General features: G+C 36.7%; 1 protein-coding gene across 1 annotated transcript in view; it reads right to left on the minus strand.

The window, feature by feature from the left end:
- Nucleotides 1-21,709, minus strand: part of EYS (eyes shut homolog) — a 1,685,417-nt gene that overhangs the window by 43,400 nt on the left and 1,620,308 nt on the right. The window contains exon 38 of the mRNA XM_033867388.2: nt 19,232-19,406. Coding sequence (XP_033723279.1) covers nt 19,232-19,406 — 175 coding nt within the window. The remainder of the gene's footprint in view (nt 1-19,231; nt 19,407-21,709) is intronic.

Here is a 21,709-nt window from a genome sequence, read left to right on the forward strand (position 1 = left end):
TTCTTGAATTTCAGAGTTTTCAGAGTATGGGTCTTTCACTTCCTTGGTTAAGTTTATTCCTAGGTATTTTATTCATTTTGATGCAATTTTAAATGGGATTGTATTCTTACTTTCTCTTTCTGATAGTTCATTTTTAGTGTATCAAAATACTCATGACATATTTCACAGAACTAAAGCAAATATTCCTAAAATTCATATGGAAAAACAAAAGACTCCAAGTTGCCAAAGCAATCTTGAGAAAAAAGAACAAAGCTGGAGGTATCATCTCCCAGACTTCAGACTATACTACAAAGCTACAGTAATCAAAACAGCATGGTGCTGGCACAAAAACAGACACATAGCTCAATGGAAGAGAATAGAGAGCCCAGAAATAAACCCATGCACCTGTGGTCAATTAGTCTATGACAAACAAGGTGAGAATATATAATGGAGAAAAGACTGTCTCTCCAACAAGTGATGCTGGGAAAACTGGACAGGTACATGTAAAAGAATGAAATTAGAACATTTCCTCAGACCATATAAAAAAATAAACTTAAAATGGATCAAAGACCTAAATGTAAGACCTGAAACCATAAAACTCATAGAAGAGAATGTAAGCATAACACTCTTTGACATAAATCATAGCAATCTTTTCTTTGGCTATATCTCCTAGGGTAAAAGAAATTAGAGCAAAAGTAAACAAATGGGACCTAATTAAGCAAAAAGCTTTTGCATAGCAAAGGAAACAATAGACAAAAATGAAAAGAAAACCTATGGAATGGGACAAAATATTTGCAAATGTTATTACCAATAAGGGGTTAATACCCAAAATATATAAATAGCTCATACAACTCAATATCAATAAAAACCCAACCCAATCAAAATATAGCAGAAGACGGGGCTTCCCTTGTGGAGCAGTGGTTGAGAGTCCGCCTGCTGATGCAGGGGACACAGCTTTGTGCCCTGGTCCAGGAGGATCCCACATGCCATGGAGCGGCTGGGCCCGTGAGCCATGGTCACTGAGCCTGCGTGTCCAGAGCCTGTGCTCCACAATGGGAGAGGCTGCAGCAGTGAGAGGCCCGCGTACCGCAAAAAAACAAAAAACAAAAACAAAACAAAACAAAAAAATGGCAGAAGACCTAAATAGACATTTTTCTAAAGAAGACATACAAATGGCTAACAGGCACATGAAAATATGCTCAACATCCTTAATTATTAGAGAAATACAAATCAAAACCACAATGAGTTATCACGTCACACCTGTCAGAATAGCTATTAGCAAAAAGACAACAAATAACAAGTGTTGGCAAGGATGTGGAGAAAAGGGACCCCTTGTGCACTGTTGGTGAGAATGTAAATAGTGCAGCCCCTATAGAAAACAGTATGGATTTTCCTCCAAAAACTAAAAATAGAACTATTATATGATCCAGCAATTCCACTGCTGAGTATATATATCTGGAAAAAACAAAAAGACTAATTTGAAAAGATACATGCACCCCAATGTTTATAGCAGCACAATTTACAACAGCCAAGGTATGGAGGAAGCAACCCAAGTGCCCATCAACAGATGAACCATAGATTTTTCCTTTTACATTTAAGTCTTAATACTTCTGAAATTATTTTTTTTGTCTTTGATATGGGGTAAGGATTCAATTAAAGTTTTCCACATGGATAACCAATAGTCCTAACACTCTTTATTGACTTGTTCATCCTTTTTCACTAATGAGCCCTGTCCATTTATGCAAGGTCCTGTGCCTCTCCACCCTGTTCCATTAGTCTGTTGGTCTGATCTTGTCTTAATTTCTCCCACTTTATAATAGGTCTTGATATCTAGGATGGCAAATTCTGCTACCCTTGTTCAGGGTTGTTTTGGCTATTCTTAGCCCTTTGCTCTTTCACATATTTTCCCATCAACTAGTCCCAAGTTCAAGATAGGCAAATTTTCTTGCTTTCTTCTTGTTGTAAAATGGGGTTTCTTTTTCTTTCTTTCTTTTTTTTTTTACATTGAGGGTGTACCTCTTAGAGGTCCCAGGCTTGTGAGCAGTCTCCTTAAAATTCCCCACTTGTGGCAGTCCTTCGCTTTTAGGGCTGGTCCACTGTAACCTGTGCAGCCCTCAAAGGTAAATTCACAGCCCCAAGGTTTTGACAGGAACTCGCAGCAAAAGTCAGCGTTGACACCTGTTTTTTAGACTCCTGCTTTCATTTCATATTGTTTTCACTTCAGGTAACAGTGTTCTGAAAATATACATTTTATATTTTATTCAGATTTGAATATTTTCATTTGGAAATATCATTCAGTATATATAATCTCCTATACTTTCACAAGCAGAACTCCCTATCAATAAACTTTTTCAAAAAGAAATAAAACATAATATCTCGAAACATCTTTCTATATTTATTAACTTCTACAACTTCATATTTAATGGTTTAATATTATTTCATTGAATTGATGAAATATACTTTATTCTCACAGTCACTTGTGAGATATTAGTTTATTATATTATGTTTTTAAGTTTTCACTTTCTACAAACAACACTGTGATAAAACTCTTGTAACTAAATCTTTCTTTATATCTATGATAATTTTCTCGAGATAAATTCAAATATTATCATGACTTCTAGGCTTTGGATACATATTCCAACTGCCCTCCATAATAATTTTATCAATTTACATTACTATTATCAGCTTATGAGGATGCCCCCGAAATAACAGGTTTGTATGTAATTGAAAATATGGAACACTTTTACAGGCTTATTGTTTTTTACTGACCCAATAATCATTATTTTATTTCATTTTATTAAAATAAAAATGTTTTAGTGTCTGCCTAATTTTTATTTATTTATAAATAAATTTCACAAATTCTCACGTATTTATCAAGAACATATTCATTTTGGGCAAAAGACCTTAATAGACATTTCTCCAAAGAAGACATACAGATGGCCAATAGGCACATGAAAAGATGCTCAACATCACTAATTATCAGAGAAATGCAAATCAAAACTACAATGTGGTATCACCTCACACCAGTCAGAATGGCCATCATTAAAAGGTCCACAAACAATAAGTGCTGGAGAGGGTGTGGAGAAAAGGGAACCCTCCTATACTGTTGGTGGGAATGTAAATTGGTACAACTATAGGAAAGAGTATGGAGGTTCCTCAAAAAACAAAAAATAGAGCTATCATGTGGTCCAGCAATCCCACTTCTGGGCATATACCCAGATGAAACTATAATTTGAAAAGATATATGCACCCCTATGTTCATAGCAGCACTATTTACAATAGCCAAGACAGGGAAACAACCTAAATGTCCACCAACATATGAATGGATAAAGAAGAAATGGTATATATACACAATGGAATATTGCTCAGCCATAAAAAAGAGTGAAATAATGCCATTTGCAGCAACATGGATGGACCTAGAGATTATCTTACTAACCGAAGTAAGTCAGAAAGAGAAAGACAAATACCGTATGATATTTATATGTGGAATCTAAAATATGTCATAAATGAACTTATCTACAAAACAAAAACAGACTCACAGGCATAGAGAACAGACCTGTAGTTGTCAAGGGGTAGCAGGTGTGGGGAAAGGATGGATTGGGAGTTTGGGATTCACAGATGCAAACTGGTATACATAGAATGGATAAACAACAAGGTCCTACTATATAGCACAGGGAACTATATTCAGTATCCTGTAATAAACTATAATGGAAAAGAATATGAAAAAGAATGTATACATATATGTATATAACTGAATCACTTTGCTGTACACCAGAAACTAAAACAATATTGTAAATCAAGTATACATCAGTAAAATAAATTAAAGAAAAAAGAACATATTCATTACAAATTCCTATATTTTCCTTTATTATTTGGCAGTCTAATCAAATTTGTTTCACCTAAATTTATTTCTCTCTCTCTATATATATATACACATACATACATATCTATTTAGTATCTACTATGCACATAGCACTCTGCCAGGTCATACGGATGGCAGGTGTGGCAGGTGAGGGCAATGCTCAGGGAAAGCACTGCTGGGGTACCTACACTGAGGGACCAAGTGAACGGCACAGAGAGGTGCTCCTGGGACCCTGAGACCAGCATGGGGAAGAGCTCGTGGGAAGAGAACATAATTAACAGCACAGCACCAACACACTGTTAGACTTTGGTTTTAGGAGGAATTTAAAACAAAAATTCTCAAGAGTTTGGAACTTAGAGGTGGAGGCATAAGGCACATACATAAAAAGGTAAAAAATAAACAGAAATCTCTGAAGGATGTTGCCATTTCATTAAATAATGTGTTTAGATGGGTCATGATGAAAGAAAATTTATATGCTTATTGCATTTGAATTAATAGTTGTGAAAAAAAATTTGAAAAAGTTGTATGAGGTTCTCCAAAATGGAGAAAAACAAAATACAGAATTAACCTGTTATAGAATTACATAATGATTTTGATAATTGTTTGAAGATCACAAATAGTGTAAAATATGTAAAGGTCTTTTATATGAAAGTAGATTGTCTTACCAATTTCATAAAAGAAACCTCTCTAATGTCATTACCTTTGAAATTGATGATTGTACCATCTAGTGGTTCATTTTTATTTACTTGAAAAAAGAAAATTAAGAACAAAGTTAGTCTCACTGCCTTAGAGACAGACATGGCAATGGTAAAATATTTATTTTGCTATTAAGTAGATCTTAAATCACATTAGACATAATATGGATGCTATAAACTTACTTGAAAATAATCTTTTCTAAACCTTGAAATTAATTCATTAACATCTGTTCCTTTAATCACAGGTTTACTACTCTTCCCTGAGGAAGATTGGTTTTGGAGAGGTATGTGTGTGAGGCATCCACATAGTGGGAAAAGCAGAAAAAAACAAAGAGAGGTAGATGTTCATTCATTAAAGAGTATTTCCTGTTATCATTTTTTACATGCTATGTGTCTGACACTGTGCTGAGTAATGAGCCTTCCACAACATATAAGCCCCCATTCTTGACCTCATGGACTTGCTGTTTGAGAGGGGATCACATTAGTAAGCAGACAATTTTAATACAATGTGACAAGTGATAAAATGAATACTCTTGGAGCCCACTGGAAGGACACCTAAGCAACCTTAATGAGTTCGGGGAAGGCTGCTGAAGTGAGATTTGCCAACAAGAATGAGAGCATTGAGGGGAAGGGGCAGGAGAAGAGTAGGCTGGAGAAGGAAACTGTGGATAGCGGGCTGAGAGGGTTCAACCTGTAAGTGACACAGAGATGTGCAGGGAGTGACCTGAATGATGAGCTATATTGAAGAATATTGACCTGGTTTGTATAGGATGACCCCATAAATGCTCTAGTGATGTAAGTTTTCTCTTGGTGGGATCTTACTGAGCTTTGACACTGTACAGTTTGCTTTGTGGGCCGTCAGACTCTGTAACCATAACTCAGCTCTTCCAACTGTTGAAAGCCTCTGCAGAGAATCCACAAATGAATGGACGTGGCCGTATCCTGATTTTATTCACAAAAACAGGTGCTGGACAAGATTTGGCTTGTAGGCCATGGCGTGCTGACCCTACACTAGATCAGTAATTCCATGGGAGTAGAGGTCAGGGCTCTTTGCTCTCTGTTGCAGGCCCAGGATCTAAAGCAGTTCCTTGCATATTGGAATTTTTCATTGAACATCCTGGGAATAAATAAGTGAATGACTGAGTCATGACTGGTTTAGGGAGATAGCTGGATGCAGAGTCGCCTAGGCAGGGAAATGGCTCTGAGGATGGAAAGGTTGACGGGGGTGTGAGAAGCACTTGGTAGGTGTGTTGGTACCTAGACGAAAGATCCTAGCAACAGAAAACGTTTCCGGAGCTCACCTGTGCCAGGCACCCTGCTAAGCACGTCAAGTATGTTGGCTCATTCAGTCCTCCTGAGAGCCCTCCTAGGGGACTCCTGTCCTCAGCCTCCTATTATGGGGCAGAGACTTGAGGATCAGATCAGTAAGCAAATTACATGGCTGGTGATGGGAGAGGGGGTCCACCACAACTACCACTCTTTGTCTCTTAATCTCATGGAAGTCTTTGGGGTTTCAGGATTAAATGACTGAAAGAATATGGTGCCATTATTGGGAATAGGGACATTCAGAGAAGAATATAGCTTAGTAGGAAAATATAAAAATCTACTTTTAGTTATACTGAGTTGGAGGTGAGAGCAGGTGATAACAGGCCTTTTTTCTCCCTTTAAGTACCTAATGAACTGGCTCTTGAACTTGTTGAATATTGAGAATGTAAGACAGATTTGTGAGTTAAGCAGAATAGCAGTCAAAGGGCTAAAGCATCCACTAGATAGTAGCTAAGAATATTAAAAAAACCCTGAGGAATCATTGATACTATACATAGAACTGTTTTCTTATCTCAGGTCCAATCCCTAAATGTTTTCTATCCTCAATTCTTAATACATAAAGAACAATTTGCAGGTTCTTCTACCTCTAAACATGGAGAGGTGACAATGCAGAAGAAAATGTTAGTCATATTCAACATGAAGAATTTAACTTTCTTGTAATTAGACCATTCTAAGACTTCTGAAGTTTAGGATAAACATTGATGTATAAAAATTAATTGGAAATGAGATGATAGAAGGTTTAATATTTTTTGTTTTAGTATCATTTAAACATCATTTACTTGCTTACTAATTTTTCACCACAGAATGAGTGCCGTGCCCCACTCTATTTTATACCAGGGTGAATACAAAACAGAAAACATAGTATTGCCCCTAAGGACTTTATGATAATTTATTTATAACAATGCATTTATTTAATATATATGTGATACATGTAAAATATACTGTTCAAAGTTTATTTGGGCCTCACCTTAGTGCCAGGCACCATTTTAAGTACTTTACATGTAGTAACTCATTTCATTCTCATATTTATTCAATGAGATAAATGTAAGTATTAGTCCTCAGTGTGTGGTTGAGAAAGAGACTTAGAAAAGTATAACCCCTGGTTACTCTATTTTTTCAGTTTACCCATCATACAGATTCTGGTTGCCTTGGATAAGAGAAAGTCTTTTATACATATTGAGCCTAATGAGGGCAGAGTTTTAGAATTCTCGTTATGAGATGAGAGCAGAAAGAAAACGTTCTTGGAGAAAATTCACCTTGAGCTAGATCTGTAAGAAATTTATGGCTACAGATTTGTGAGTTCTCTATGCATACGGAAAATCACAGATACATCACTTAAAATGAAGTCTATGTGGTGTGATATAAAGCCGTATGAATAATGGAATAAAAGCATGTTGCTTGGCAATGCAGGAGCATATGGCCTGAAGGATTCCACTTCTGCACATAGAACATATTTCTCCATGATTTAAAGGAAAAGGGAAACAGCTGAATCTCCTCCTCCTTAGACCATTTGTTGTGTTGGATGGCTTCATTAATGTCACTTTGCTTTCCTGTATAACTTATTTTCATCTGAATAATAAGTTGGGAGAATAAGGTACGTGTGATATGATGGATATCATTTTATCTGCTAAAATTTATTGGATATCAAAATGACATGCTCAAAATTTAAGCCTTTGAAAAATATACAAACAAGTGTTAAACAAATGGGGCTCCCTGTACACTGGAATGTGGTCATGTAAAGACTCAACATACTTACAGGGAAGGGTGGTGACCATCACTCTACCTGCTGACGTTACCCTATGGCCTTCCGTCCCTTGCTGGGGAGATCATTCACCAAACTCTTTGATGATACCTCATGGAGTAAGAAGGATGAGATGCAATTACTCTTTACACACTAATAAAAGTACTGGCAGCCATCTGTGGGCCTCAATCCTAATGGTTCTGTTCTCCAGGTGTAAGTGCCCAAACGTATTAACAGTTGGACTCAACTCCTCTTAAAGAGAGAATTGCCTTTGGGAAACTCTCTAGGTGAGCTGCTTGGAGTAGATGGTGGACCCTAGTTGCATTAATGTGAGCATAAACCTGTACTATAAAAAGAAAATAGCTAAATTGCTCTGGCCAAGTCCAGGAGGGAAATTTGGTTTATTCTAACCTAGAGAGTCATTTGGAGCAATATGAAGCAATGACAAGAAGACAAAGAGATGGGGTGGAATGACCATGTATTCACTGCTATGGTGGGATGACCAAAACACAGGATGAGAGTTGTTTAAGTGGATATAAACATTTCCCTTCTATATCTGCATGCATCCTGTCCCCCTGCACCAACATAAACAGTCTGATCCATCTCAAAGTGTGAGTGGCCTTGTTAACTTAGTAGAAGTCAAAGAGGTTGATTGTCACTTTTAGGCATACATGGTCCGGAGTAGAGTCTGTGTGGGTGGAAGCAGGACCATGGAACCAGAGATGGCTTTGAGAACATTCACCTTTCTCCTGGAATCTGCATTAATCTTGGAACGGTCTTTGGACTTTCATAGTTTATGCAGATCTCAAGGATCTTATAGAAAGTGAATGACATCTGAGTTACACAAAAACCAAGAGAGAAAAATTATTCCCCTTAAGCCACAGTAATAGAGAGGCTTGATAAAATCTACACTGAATCCTTACTTTTGACTCTTATTTTCTAGCTACTTCAATAATAGAGGAACAGAAAGTAGGAATTTAATTTATAATTTACATCCTTCAAATACGTTTTCCATAGGTGGCACCAAATAATGGATTTACTTTGTTTCGGCAGCTAAGAACTGAAGATGGAGAAAGATTGGAATAAAACATCCCCCAATTTTAAAGGTAGTTATCTATAACTGGTGTGATCATGAATATTTTTTTTTTATTTTATCCCTTATGAATTTTACAAATTAGACAAAATGTGAATTATGTGTACTATTGTTTTTTAATTCAAATGTATACAAAAGTAGAAAAAAAAATAGTATCAATGAACCTCCTTGAATCCGTTGCCCGCTTCAAGTTATCAATTCTCAGCTCTTTAGTTTCATTGTTTCTTTCTCCACCACTTTTTTTTGCCAAAATCTTTTTTTCGTTGTTTTTTTTTTTGTGGTACGCGGGCCTCTCACTGTTGTGGCCTCTCCCGTCGCGGAGCACAGGCTCTAGACGCGCAGGCTCAGCGGCCATGGCTCACGGGCCCAGCCGCTCCGTGGCATGTGGGATCTTCCTGGACCGGGGCACGAACCTGTGTCCCCTGCGTCGGCAGGCGGACTCTCAACCACTGCGCCAGCAGGGAAGCCCTTGCCAAAATCTTTTGAAGCAAGTCTTATTTTATCTGTAAATACTATAGTATGTATCACTAACAGATAAGAAACTTTAAAAAAGAAAACCACAATAGTATTAGACCCAACAAAATTAACACTAATTCCTGTCATCTAATTTTTGTGTTCAGCTAATTATGATTGTCTTGAAAAAGTGTTTTTTTGACAATTCATCAGCACCCAAATAAGTTCCACAAATGCACCTGCACAGTATTTCTTTCTTTTTTTTTTTTAAAGAAGATGTTGGGGGTAGGAGTTTAGTAATTTATTTATTTATTTTTGCTGTGTTGGCTCATCGTTTCTGTGTGAGGGCTTTCTCTAGTTGTGGCAAGTGGGGGCCACACTTCATCGCGGTGTGCGGGCCTCTCACTATCGCGGCCTCATCTTGTTGCAGAACACAGGCTCCAGACGCCCAGGCTCAGTAGTTGTGGCTCACGGGGCTAGTTGCTCCGCAGCATGTGGGATCCTCCCAGACCAGGTCTCGAACCCGTGTCCCCTGCATTAGCAAGCAGATTCTCAACCACTGCACCACCAGGGAAGCCCACACACTATGTGTCTTAAGGCTTGTTACTGAGATAAAAATTCTCCCTCTGCGTTTCTTCCCACACATGCTATTTTTGTGTCACTTGTCCAGTAGAATTTTCCATTCTGGATTTGGTTGTTTATATCCTTATAATGTCAGTTAGCTTGTTTTCCTCTATTGCCCATATTTCTCATAAACTTATAGATATAGAGGCTTTATTAGATTCACATTTGGGCTGCTTTATGGGTGGGACTGTGTAGTTCTAAATACATCACATTAGAGGCACACAATGCTTGTTCTACATTTAATTATGTTATGACTGATCAGTTGGTTCGAGTGGCGTCAGCTTGATACAACCATTGTATAGTTTTCTATCAACCTTTCACTGAGTAGTTCAAGCAGCCATTATTTCCTTGGTGGTTACAAAATGGTGTTTCTCATTTCTATTATTTATCCTGCACTATTAGCTCAGATCTATTAAAAATTACTCCTCATCCACTGTCTGGCTAGTTAATATTATTTAGTGTTATCTATTGCTGCACAATAAATTACCTCAGAGCTTAATGGCTTAAAGCAATAATAAACATTTATTATAATGACTCATAATAAGTCACTGTGTTTTCAGGCTTTGTCACCTGAAAACTCATCCTCTATCCCACTGCCCCAGGGACTAGATGAAATACAGTGTGACTATTATTAAAACTGTTCAGTGGATAGGATCATTTAACCCTTAAATTTAATAATTTAAGGAAGGCAGAAGTCATAAACTGTCATTTCCAGAATATCCTATTATTTGCACAAGTCAGCCTACTCAGGTGGGAGGAGACTGCAGGACGATGTGTCTACCATGGACAAGAATTCCCGTGGGCTGCTTGGAAGCTGGCTACCATTCCTGCAATACAGTCTTGATAGGAAAGGAAGGTTGAACACTTCCTCTTCATCAAACTGCAGAATAAATGAGTGGTGCACTAGCAACGTCTAGGGAGACAAGTTTCTTTTCCTCCCTTGGTGGGGGTGGGTGGAGTATTGTAACAACCATGTGCATTTACATACTGGCATGTTTAAAGCCATCACAGACATTATTCTGTGTATTTCTGAAGTCATCCCATCTTTGGTCAGTGGGAGTCTCCTTAAGCTGGCTCCTGTCTTCTTTTTCAACGGCCCTAGTAGTCTTTGATATCTCTCACTTTCAGGCACAAGAAGACATCCAGGCGCATAGCATACATTTCCTACCCCAGACTTGAATGTCCAAGTCTCCAAGAAGTCCTGATTTATTTTTAGTGGAAAATGGCATTTGGAGATGACAATTTTGACACTAGAGCTATTCATTGCTGCTGGGTTATTATTGTTTCTAGGTTACTTTAGTGGACATAGCTAAGGAATAAGTTTTTTAGAAAGAGAAAATTAAGTCATGAATTCATATGTTATTTCTAGTTCAAAATAAAGATGAAAAGATTCTTACTTCTTTCATTTTATGTCTATATCTCTTTCCTCTTATGCTGAAGATCTTTGTTCCTAATGATATTAACATAATTAGTAAATATTAACATAATTACTAATTTTGTTTATATCCATCCAGCCAGCCAGCCATCTAGAATCTTGCTATCTAGCTATTTTTATCTGTAGTTCCAAAATAACAATAACAGTGCTACCACTAATATCAAGACCACAGGATGCAATTTAGGATAGCTTTATGATTCTTTTTGTCCTTAGACTATAACCCACTGTACAGCTAAAATACTTTAAAAAATCAATTGAATTAAGTCTCTATACTTGGTTATGGCACCAACTTGAAATATGGTTAAATTCATTTATTTTCTTATTTTCTTTAAGAATTACTCTTTTTCATTTTTTGATTTAGCAGGTGAAACATTTCCCTAGTCTCCAGTAAAACTGTAAAGCAAATTGTATTTTGAAAAGCCTAGCTTTCATCCTATCACTTTCCCTTGTTCTCTTCCTCATTCTATAAGTAACTATCTATAATTTTTTTCTGTAATCTTCCTTTCTTAAAAAAATAATGAGCATATGTGTGTTATGTGTATCTATATATACATACTTATATCTATTTATCTACATCTAACTATCATTCCCTTTTCTTACATGTTTCTTTACCCTTTATTCACCGAATGTATCCTGAGGATCACTCCATAGCAACAGATAAGCTTTATAGCTGCAGAGTCCTCCACTGTTCAGCTTTACAATCTAGGGATGAACATCTTTTGCTTTAACAAATAGAGTTTGCTCTAGTAAACTGCAGTGCCTGTTTCTCTACAGCCTCACTACTAGATGAGTCAGTTTTTTTAGCTCTTTGCTAATCTCATAGTTAAGAAATACTATCCGTCTTAACTTGGAATCCCTAGAAAACAGAGACTAAAAGCAATTCCAAGGAAATAAGGAACCCTCTGGCAAGTAAGCACGAGTGAGGGAAAAGCAAAGTGGGGGGAAAGGAGGAAAAACTAATGCAAGGTAGTGAGTTACTAAGCTAGCTACATGCAGTTGGTTGCTTGGTAAGGGGAGTGTTTCTCCAGAGGCTGGACAGGGTGATACAATTAATCTGAGTATATTGCAGGGAAAAAAATTATAGCAGGAACAGATAGGTTGACATCCAGTCATGATACACCCTGCATGACAGATTAAAGGATTTACACTGTGTTGCTTTGGCAATGAAAAACAACATTTTGGGTGGGAAAGTGATAGGAGCAAAGAGGCTTTTAGGAGGAGACAACCTGGATTAGAGTAAGGAGAGTTTAGGCAACAGGACACTACTTGGCAAACAATCACATAGTCCAGCAGGGGAGTGCTGGAAAACAGGACTAAGAACTGTTGGATGAAATGTACAGAAGCAAGGAATTCTTAATTTGGAGAGTTTGGGGGTCTCTCTGATTGGGATCTAAGGAGTTTGTAAACCTCTAAAATTTTATGTAAATTTTGTGTCCTAAGTATGTTCATTGATCAGGGGGAAGGAGTTTTAGCTTTCACCTGATTCTTAAAGGCATCTGTGAGCCAATAATTAGAAAACCCTGGGTCACTGAGCTTTTGTGTTCACTGATCAGTTTATGTTGTAAGTATACCTCATTTATGAACTTAGTATAAATCTCTGATGATTCACATTTTATATCCACATTCTCTGAATTCCTATTGTACTTACTGTCTGTGCTGCTCAGTTTGACATCTAGCTTGGTTTTCTAAGATTTGCTTTTCTTACACTGTACTTTTCTTAAAGGAACTCATCTGCATATTGCCCTCAGTCACTGTCAAAATATGATTTTAGGGTTAAGCAAAGTGCAACTTAAATGAAGTAAAATCTGCTTAAGAACACATTGTATCAGGGTGGGGGGTGGAGGGTGGGATGAACTGGGAGATTGGGATTGACATATATACACTAATATGTATAAAATAGATAACTAATAAGAACCTGCTGTATAGTACAGGGAACTCCACTTTGCTGTACAGTAGAAAGTAACACAATATTGTAAAACAACTGTACCCCAATTAAAAAGCAAACAAACAAACAAACAACAAAAAAAGGAGCACATTGTACCAAACATGTGAACATATAGGGCTAAGTTAGAACTATAGAAAAAAGTTTTTTCAAAACTTGGCTACCTACTAACAACAGCAATAGTTTACTATGTTTTTCCTGTTGCATCAGAGTTCATCCCAAGAGCACAAAGGCCTTACTGGGATGTAATACTGCCTAATTATCCTCCTCTCATTGGAGACATTGCATTCGAATGCAGCTGGGTCTGTGTGTGCTGACGTATTCGGAGCAGGAAAGCAGGGCTTTGTTCAGTCTGCTGGAGCCCAGCGCCGGGTCCAGCCTCATCAGACCCCACCCCTCCTTACTTGGCACGGGAACAATGCCTCCCACCCCCAGCTGTGAGGCATAGAACTACAGGGGAGCATTTTGAGTTCTTTTAAAAAGTTTTTGTACCATTAAGCTGTGTATTGTTGAGACATTTTGACCACCTTTCAGATTTAGCTTTTAAAATTGATTCCAAACACTGAAATTTATGCCTCTGGGTTAGGACTTGCCTCTTGAGCATTTAAAAAATATTTTATTATGTACATTAGTTATTTTTCAGGAAAAGACTGAACTTTAGTTTTGAATTGTCTATAATGTTACCTAGAAATTCAATTTAATATTACTCTGCTTTGGGTGAAAAAGCATAGAGTCATATAAAATTAAGAGCCTGGGACTAGGTCAAGGATAGAGGAAAACTTCTTAAACACTATTGAAAAGTATGTTACAAAACCACATCTTTGGGCTTCCCTGGTGGCGCAGTGGTTGAGAGTCCGCCTGCTGATGCAGGGGACACGGGTTTGTGCCCCGGTCCGGGAAGATCCCACATGCCGCGGAGCGGCTAGGACCGTGAGCTATGGCCACTGAGCCTGCGCGTCCGGAGCCTGTGCTCCACAACGGGAGAGGCCACAACAGTGAGAGGCCTGCGTACCGCAAAAAAACAAACAAAAAAAAACCAAACACATATTTTTCCTTTAAAAAGAGGATTCTTACTGAGATTAGAACAGAATTACAAAAACTGTCAAAAAGAATAAAATTCTCCTTAAACTTCTGCTGTTACTGGAGCTAAATGTCCATGAGTGGAAACATTAATATTTTTAAATAGTTCTATTGAGGTATAGTTTACATACCATACATTCACATCTTTTAAGTTCAGGGAGCCATAATTTTAATGTCATTATATAATAGTCACAAGAGCTATTTCTGACTCTACAGTAATGCTTCACATGTAGTTAATATACTAAGTATTTTGTTGTTATATCAATAAGATGATCCCAAACATTGGTCACAATTTTGATGAGAAAGACTTTAGGATCTTGTTAGGAAACGTGTCAGTGGTATCACTCCCGTCGTACATTACTACTCAAGTCTACTTTTTATTCAGATCAAGACTCTCCTGTTAGGCTGTGAGACACAACTTTCCACCCACACAGGAACTCATGAAATCTCCAGGGTATGTGTTAGCAGGGAAGGTGCTTCCACCTTGGAGAAAATACAAAATGCCATTTGAAGGTATATCTTTAACATTGTTTTTTAAAAATTAAGAATAAATGAACAGATTACATCCAGCAGATAAAGAGCTTTTGTTACATTATCTTAAAAATGGTCCTTACTATTTAGGTTCTGTAGAGAATATTGACTCAGAGACTGAAGATTTGGTTTTGGGTCCTGTGGAACTACTTACAAGGCTCTCAGCCCTCATCTTGGTTCACTCATAATCTCTGGGGCTTAGTGTCCCATCCGTGAAATTGGGACCAGGATAATTGCCCTGACTAATTTAGAGAGTTTTAATTAGGAGCAATGGAAATAATGTAAGGAAAAAGTGCTTTGTTAGCCACAAAGTGCTGGTCAATTGTAAGGTATTACTTTTGTTATCACAAATCAAGAAAATGTTCTTTATTAATCAAAATCATTTGCAAATAGTTCTAAGTGTCTATCTGAAACTTGAGTCTCCCTAAAACCGAGCTCCTCTGCTGAGTTTGTAGTTCACCTCTCTATCCAAAATGTTGTTGCCTTTCTTGTCCAATCCTATTCCCCTCAAGATTGAGGAGAATCAAAGAAAAGGGGATTAAACTGAGCAGGACACTGTGGGGCCCTTCTGGGGCCCCAAACCTTTCCATGTCCCTTGTTTCTTGCTTGTAGGAAAAAGACTTTCAGTCTCCTTGGCCTCCCCTGAGTTCCAAAGGGTAGATTCAAAGAGTTACTAATTAGGAGAGTGAGGAAATGTAGAAAGAAGCAGCAGTGTAGGATAGGGCAGGGTCCTGGTTCTTCCCTGGGTGATATACATAACAACCTGGCACATGTCTCTGAGTTCTTCTACAGGAACTAAGGCTCCCACCCAGGTGGAGGATGGTAACTCCAGGCTGAGCACAAGCATGTGGACCCAGACTGGTTGGAACCAGAAAGCCAATGACTGAGATCCTTGGGACACCACCCTGTTACCTCACCACCAACCAATCAGAAGAAAGTCACACACCCTGCAGCCCTTCCACAAATTTTGCCTGTAAAAATTCTTACCCCAAACTTGATTTTGGCAGGTGAGAGGACCTTGGTTCTTGTCTTCTCTGGAGAAAGAATTCCACAAAGAGACCAAGGTTATAAGGCACATATTAGAAGCACAGTACGAGTGGGAGAGCACATCAAGAAGCAGTTTATTTAGGGCAGGAGCAAAAGTTACACACTTGGAGAAGAAAAGCATGGATGTCCTTGAGAGTGAGGAACACACAATAGGGACAGCCTAGGTTGTTAATATGGGGTTAATCTTCCAGATTTAGATGAGGGTGCCTCCCCTTTCCCTCCCCTATGATCACATTGTCTTCAATTTCTTATTTGGGCTTCCACCAGGCACCATTTTGAATCTTTCCCATGAGCACGTAAGTGAAAACCCACAGGGTGGAGGTGGGTAAAAACTGCAATGCTAATGATATTATAATGATATTACAATGTGTCCAAGGCTACTAGAGGACAGCTAGAGATGCCCTCTGTGTGTGTGTCAGGCTGGGAAACCTCCTTGACCACAAGAATGTGGAGGCTGAGGTGGGCCTCCTCATCTTTCATCTGTTTAGGGCTCATCATACTAATACTAGTTTATCTCAAAGGGTCAGCATGAAACCTGCTGCAACAGTTTAACCTGAAGCCTATCTATCTCTTACCGCAAAGTGCATATGCTCCACAATTTTCATGGTCAGAGTTTCTTGCTCAGATGTTACAGATTTTCTGTTTTAGATGCCATTTCTCCTTGTGTCATGGCCTCATTTAGTGCAAAACTGGGAGATGGCTTTGCCTTCTGCCTAATGTCTATACATAAGGAGGCTGTTCTTGTACCTGGCTCCAGCTTTCCTGCCTCCAAACCATTGGAGAGTTTGGGCATTTTGAGCATGAACTGCCCGTTCACCTTGCTTGGCCTTGCAATAAACCTTTCTCTGCTCCAAACTTGGGTGTTTCAGTTTGTTTGGCCTCCATGTGCATTGGGCACATGAACTTGGGTTGACAACATATCTAAACTTGGTGCTATATATTCAGGATAAACACATGTGGCTCTGAAATGGACACCCGTAGGGCTTTTGTTCCATAGGGATAATGAAGAGCTGGGATGGATCTCCTGCCTTCACCTTCAACTCCATGTGCTTTCTTCCTGCCACTTCCCATTCTGAATTATTGCATTCTTTATTATTAGCAGTTTATTTATTATCACATTAAAAAATAACAAAAACACCTAGTAAGTCACCTGAAGAATGTCCATATTTCTTTAGATAAAATGAGGTAAATTTGTGCCTCTAAATAATTAAGCTTAAAAATAAATAAATAATTAAGCTTAGCTATGGGACAAATAGACTGCATAAGTTGTAAAACAAGTAAAAGGTTTTAGTAAAAATTGTAATTAAGTAAAGATAAAATCATAGTGGTAAAGCTAGTGCCAAAAAATATTGTTCTCTGATGGTGGCATCACAAGACTCAGGGCTTGTCCCTAGCACTTCTATGGACTTGATCAAGCTATACATGTTTTTCTTAAAATTTTTCCATAAAATTCAGCTAACACTTCTAACATATTACAAAGCACATTAGGTATCTTGGACATCCCGAAACATAGCAAGCTTATTAATACTTAGTTTGGATTAATTTAGACTTGACTCCCTACAAGCCTTCCTGTCACAATGTCGTATTCAGTAGATCACAAAACACCATGAATATTTCTCTGCAATATCTTCTAAATTAATTTTTTATTTTCTTATCTATGACTATTTTGGATTTCCAAATCTGTCTCCCATAACTCCCCAATATACCCATCCTGCAAAGGGATGTTGAGATAACTTGCATACATCTGTCTTTACCATGGCTCTTTCCTGCTCAGGAACTGTCTGCATCTCATTCTTGATATAAATCAAATCTGTTACCTTTCATGTAAGTTTTGCATCCTTCTATACTTCCTCTGTCCCATTTCTCATAGCCAATCAGTAGACTATCCAGTTTAGTCAATTTGGCTTCATTAACGTGAGCATGGGGTCACCGTGCTTGTCCTTCCATTTGTATGTTTGCTTAGAACTTTTGGAATTAAGATTCCTTCTACTTTTTCATTGATTCATTAATTGAACGAATACTTAATGAATGCTTGTTCTATGCTAGGCACTCTTCTAGGTATGAAGATACACTGGTAATATGAGAGATCAGGCCCATTCTCAGGGAAAAATAATAGCCAATATATAAACAAACAATAAATAAACAAAATAGGACAATGATATATTATGGAGAAAGTAAAATATGATAATGTGATAGAGAATGATCGGAGGGAGGGATAGTTTTGGGCTGGTCTAAGGGAGTCCCATTCTGAGGAGGTGAGACAATGACAAGAAGGAGGCAGCCAGATGGAGACTGAAGGCGAAGGTCCTCCAGCTGAAAGACATAGCATGAAGGTCTAGAAACAGAAATGAGCTTGGTGTGTTCAAAAGATAAAAGTAGGTTAACTGTAGTGAGTGAGGAGGAAGAGAGATGGTCTGAGGGGGGCGGGGCCAGATCATGTAGGGCTTTATAGCTCATGAGGAAGGGTTTAGTTATTTTACATGTCCTGAGAAGTCACTGGAGTGCTTTTGGTAAGAAACAGGAAGATCTAGTGACCATCTCCTCCCCCCGCGTCCTATGTGCTTTCTCTCCAGCCCAAGGTACAGTGATGATCAGTTCTTTGAACGTTGCACTTTGTTTTTGATCATTTTCTAGTGTGGAGGTGGAGGGGAACTGTTTGGGGCTTTCTAAACTACATGTGCTCTCCCCCGTCTTCCAGGGGAGCCTCTGATTCCCCACTGCCCCACTCTTTGCAATCAGCCAGTGTTAGCAGTGAGTCATACCTTCTGATGTGTCCTGGGAGAAAAACTTTGACAAATCAGTTTTCTATCCATCTCATGCGTGTATGAGACATAGAAATGTATGAGTAGCCACAGTGGAAGGAACTGAAGGACAGAGAGCTTCCTTCCTCTTTATTTGGTGTATTCCTGGAGCCCATCATATACCACTTATGCACGAGGACATGCTCAACGAAGTAACTTATTTATAAGACAACATTCCTTTGTTTATTTTCTTCCCACCCAACAGACTCACATTTTGTTTTATATTAAAGTAGTTCAGAAACCAAACTGTACAGTTTTGCTGGGGTCCACCTAGAGAGGAGAGGCTCCTTTCTAAGGGAGCCCAAACCCAAATATAAAAGCAAATCACAAATGTGAGCCCTTGTAAACCCTTGTATGGCGAACATCTCTGGCAACACTCTCAACACCATGAATTTAAGATAGTCTATTTTTTCCTGTAATGAGATGAAGTGATTCATTTTCATTATCATAAATGCTGTGCTGATCCATTTCTAGTTTCCTTTATCTGTCCCCCAGTCATCTAGCAAGTCTCCATAAAAATATTTTAAATAAGTGTCAGTTTGTGTTCCTAGTTTGCGCGAGTAGGGGACCAGGTAGAATGCAAACAACTTGCCACATTCTTTCCTAATAATGTCACACTTACTAAACAGTCGATCCCTGCTCCACACACGTCCCACCGTTGCCACATTTCATCAAGCGACAGGGAGAAGCATCACACTGGCCAACGCTGCGCCCAGCATTTGGGTGGCCCTCAGGCGTCCCCAGGCTTCTGAAATGGCCATTCTTCTTAGTGCGAACTTGCAGAGTAAAAATACAACCTTGAAAAGAGAAAAAAATACTTCAGTTTAAAAAATGGAAGAAATGGATAAAACAAGAAGACAATTATTTTTCATTTTTAAAGGAACATTTTTCAAAATAAAGTAATACATGTTAATTTAATGAAAAAAAAAACCAGAAGCACAGGGTGAAAAATAAAGTCATCTACCATATCACCACTCCAGAGAAAACAGTTATTAACATTTTGAGAAATATATATATATATATATACACACATATACATATATATACAGAGTTTTTTCTATTCTTAGTTGTATTTTCTTTTAAACAAAAGTAGAATCTTGCATGAAATATTTAATATATATATTGTACCAAAAATTTGTAGAGCATAAATACCTTTAACTCTTTTCTCATAGCATTAACTATTTTTCAATGATAGCATAATAGTCTCTTAGATCATAATATACTTAATTAAATTTCAATTATTGAACTATTGACTCATTTCTTTTTTTGGTATTAAAAATAATGCTATAAGAAATTTATTATATGTATACCATGTGCATTTGCTAAGTATTTCCTTAGTATAAATTTCCAGAAGGAAAACTACTAGGGTAACAGATATGGGTGCTTTGCAGCGTGCCCAAGTGTCATGGATATTTTGCACAGTTATGTCTCCCGCACCAAACACAGGGACTCCCGCCTCTTCACAGGCACCACAATGCAAGACTTTATTGTCTGCTTTATTTTTAAAGGAAATAAATAATAAAATGCCTTTGCTATTTTTATTTTTTAATAAAATAAATTTTTAATAAAAATTTTAATTATTATAATATAATAATATATTATATTAATATTAATTATATATAATTAATTACAATTATATTATAAATATATTTTATATTATAAATATATATTTATAATATATTATATAAATATATATAAATAATATATAAATATATATTATTATATATAAATATATATATAAATAATATATAAATATATTATTATATATAAATATATATTATTATATATAAATATATATATACATATATAAAAATATATATAAATAAATATATTTATATATAAATATATAAATATATATATTTATATAATACATAAATATATAAATATATATAATATAATATAATATATATAAAATATATATTATATTATTATATATATTATATTATATTATATATAATATATATAATATATATAATAATATATATAATAATATATAATATATTATATTTATATAATATATTGTATTTATATATTTATATATTATATATAATATAATATATATAATTATATATATTTATAATATATATAATTATATATATAATTATATAATATATAATATATAATATAATATATTATTATTATATAATATATTATATAATATATATTATATAATATATATTATATATAATATTACATATATAACTATATATATTTATATATGTAAAAATATATATAAATATAAATATAAAATATATTATATATAATATTTATATTATAAATATAATAATAATTATAAATAATATATGGAATAATATATTATAATAATATATTATTATATATATAAATTTTTATTACTTTATTTTTTATTAATTTTTTAATAAAAACTCCATCTTTATTGGAGTACAATAAAGTACAACATTGCTTTACAATGTTGTGTTAGTTCCTGCTGTATAAAAAAGTGAATCAGCTATAAGTATACATATATTCCCATATCCCCTCCCTCTTGCATCTCCCTCCCACCTTCCGTATCCCACCACTCTAGGTGGTCACAAAGCACCAAGGTGATCTCCCTGTGCTATGCAGCTGCTTTCCACTAGCTATCGATTTTGCATTTGGTACTGTATATATGTTAATGCTACTCTCTCACACCGTCCCAGCTGACACTTCCCCCTCCCTATGTCCTCAAGTCCATTCTCTGCATCTGCGCCTTTATTCCTGTCCTGCCCCTAGGTTTGTCAGAACCATTTTTTTTTTTTAGATTCCATATATATGTGTTAACATACGGTATTTGTTTTCCTCTTTCTGATTTACTTCACTCTGTATGACAGACTCTAGGTCCATCCACCTCACTACAAATAACTCAATTTTTTTTCTTTTTATGGCTGAGTAATATTCCATTGTATATATGTGTCACATCTGCTTTATCCCTTCATCTGTCGATGGACACTTAGGTTGCTTCCATGTCCTGGCTATTGGAAATAGTGTGCAATGAACATTATGGTACATGATTCTTTTTTTTTTTTTTTTTTTTTGCACAGGCCTCTCACTGTTGTGGCCTCTCCCGTTGCGGGGCACAGGCTCCAGATGCACAGGCTCAGCG

Source organism: Tursiops truncatus, chromosome 12 (genome assembly GCF_011762595.2).
Source record: "Tursiops truncatus isolate mTurTru1 chromosome 12, mTurTru1.mat.Y, whole genome shotgun sequence".
Classification (NCBI taxonomy): Eukaryota; Metazoa; Chordata; class Mammalia; order Artiodactyla; family Delphinidae; genus Tursiops; species Tursiops truncatus.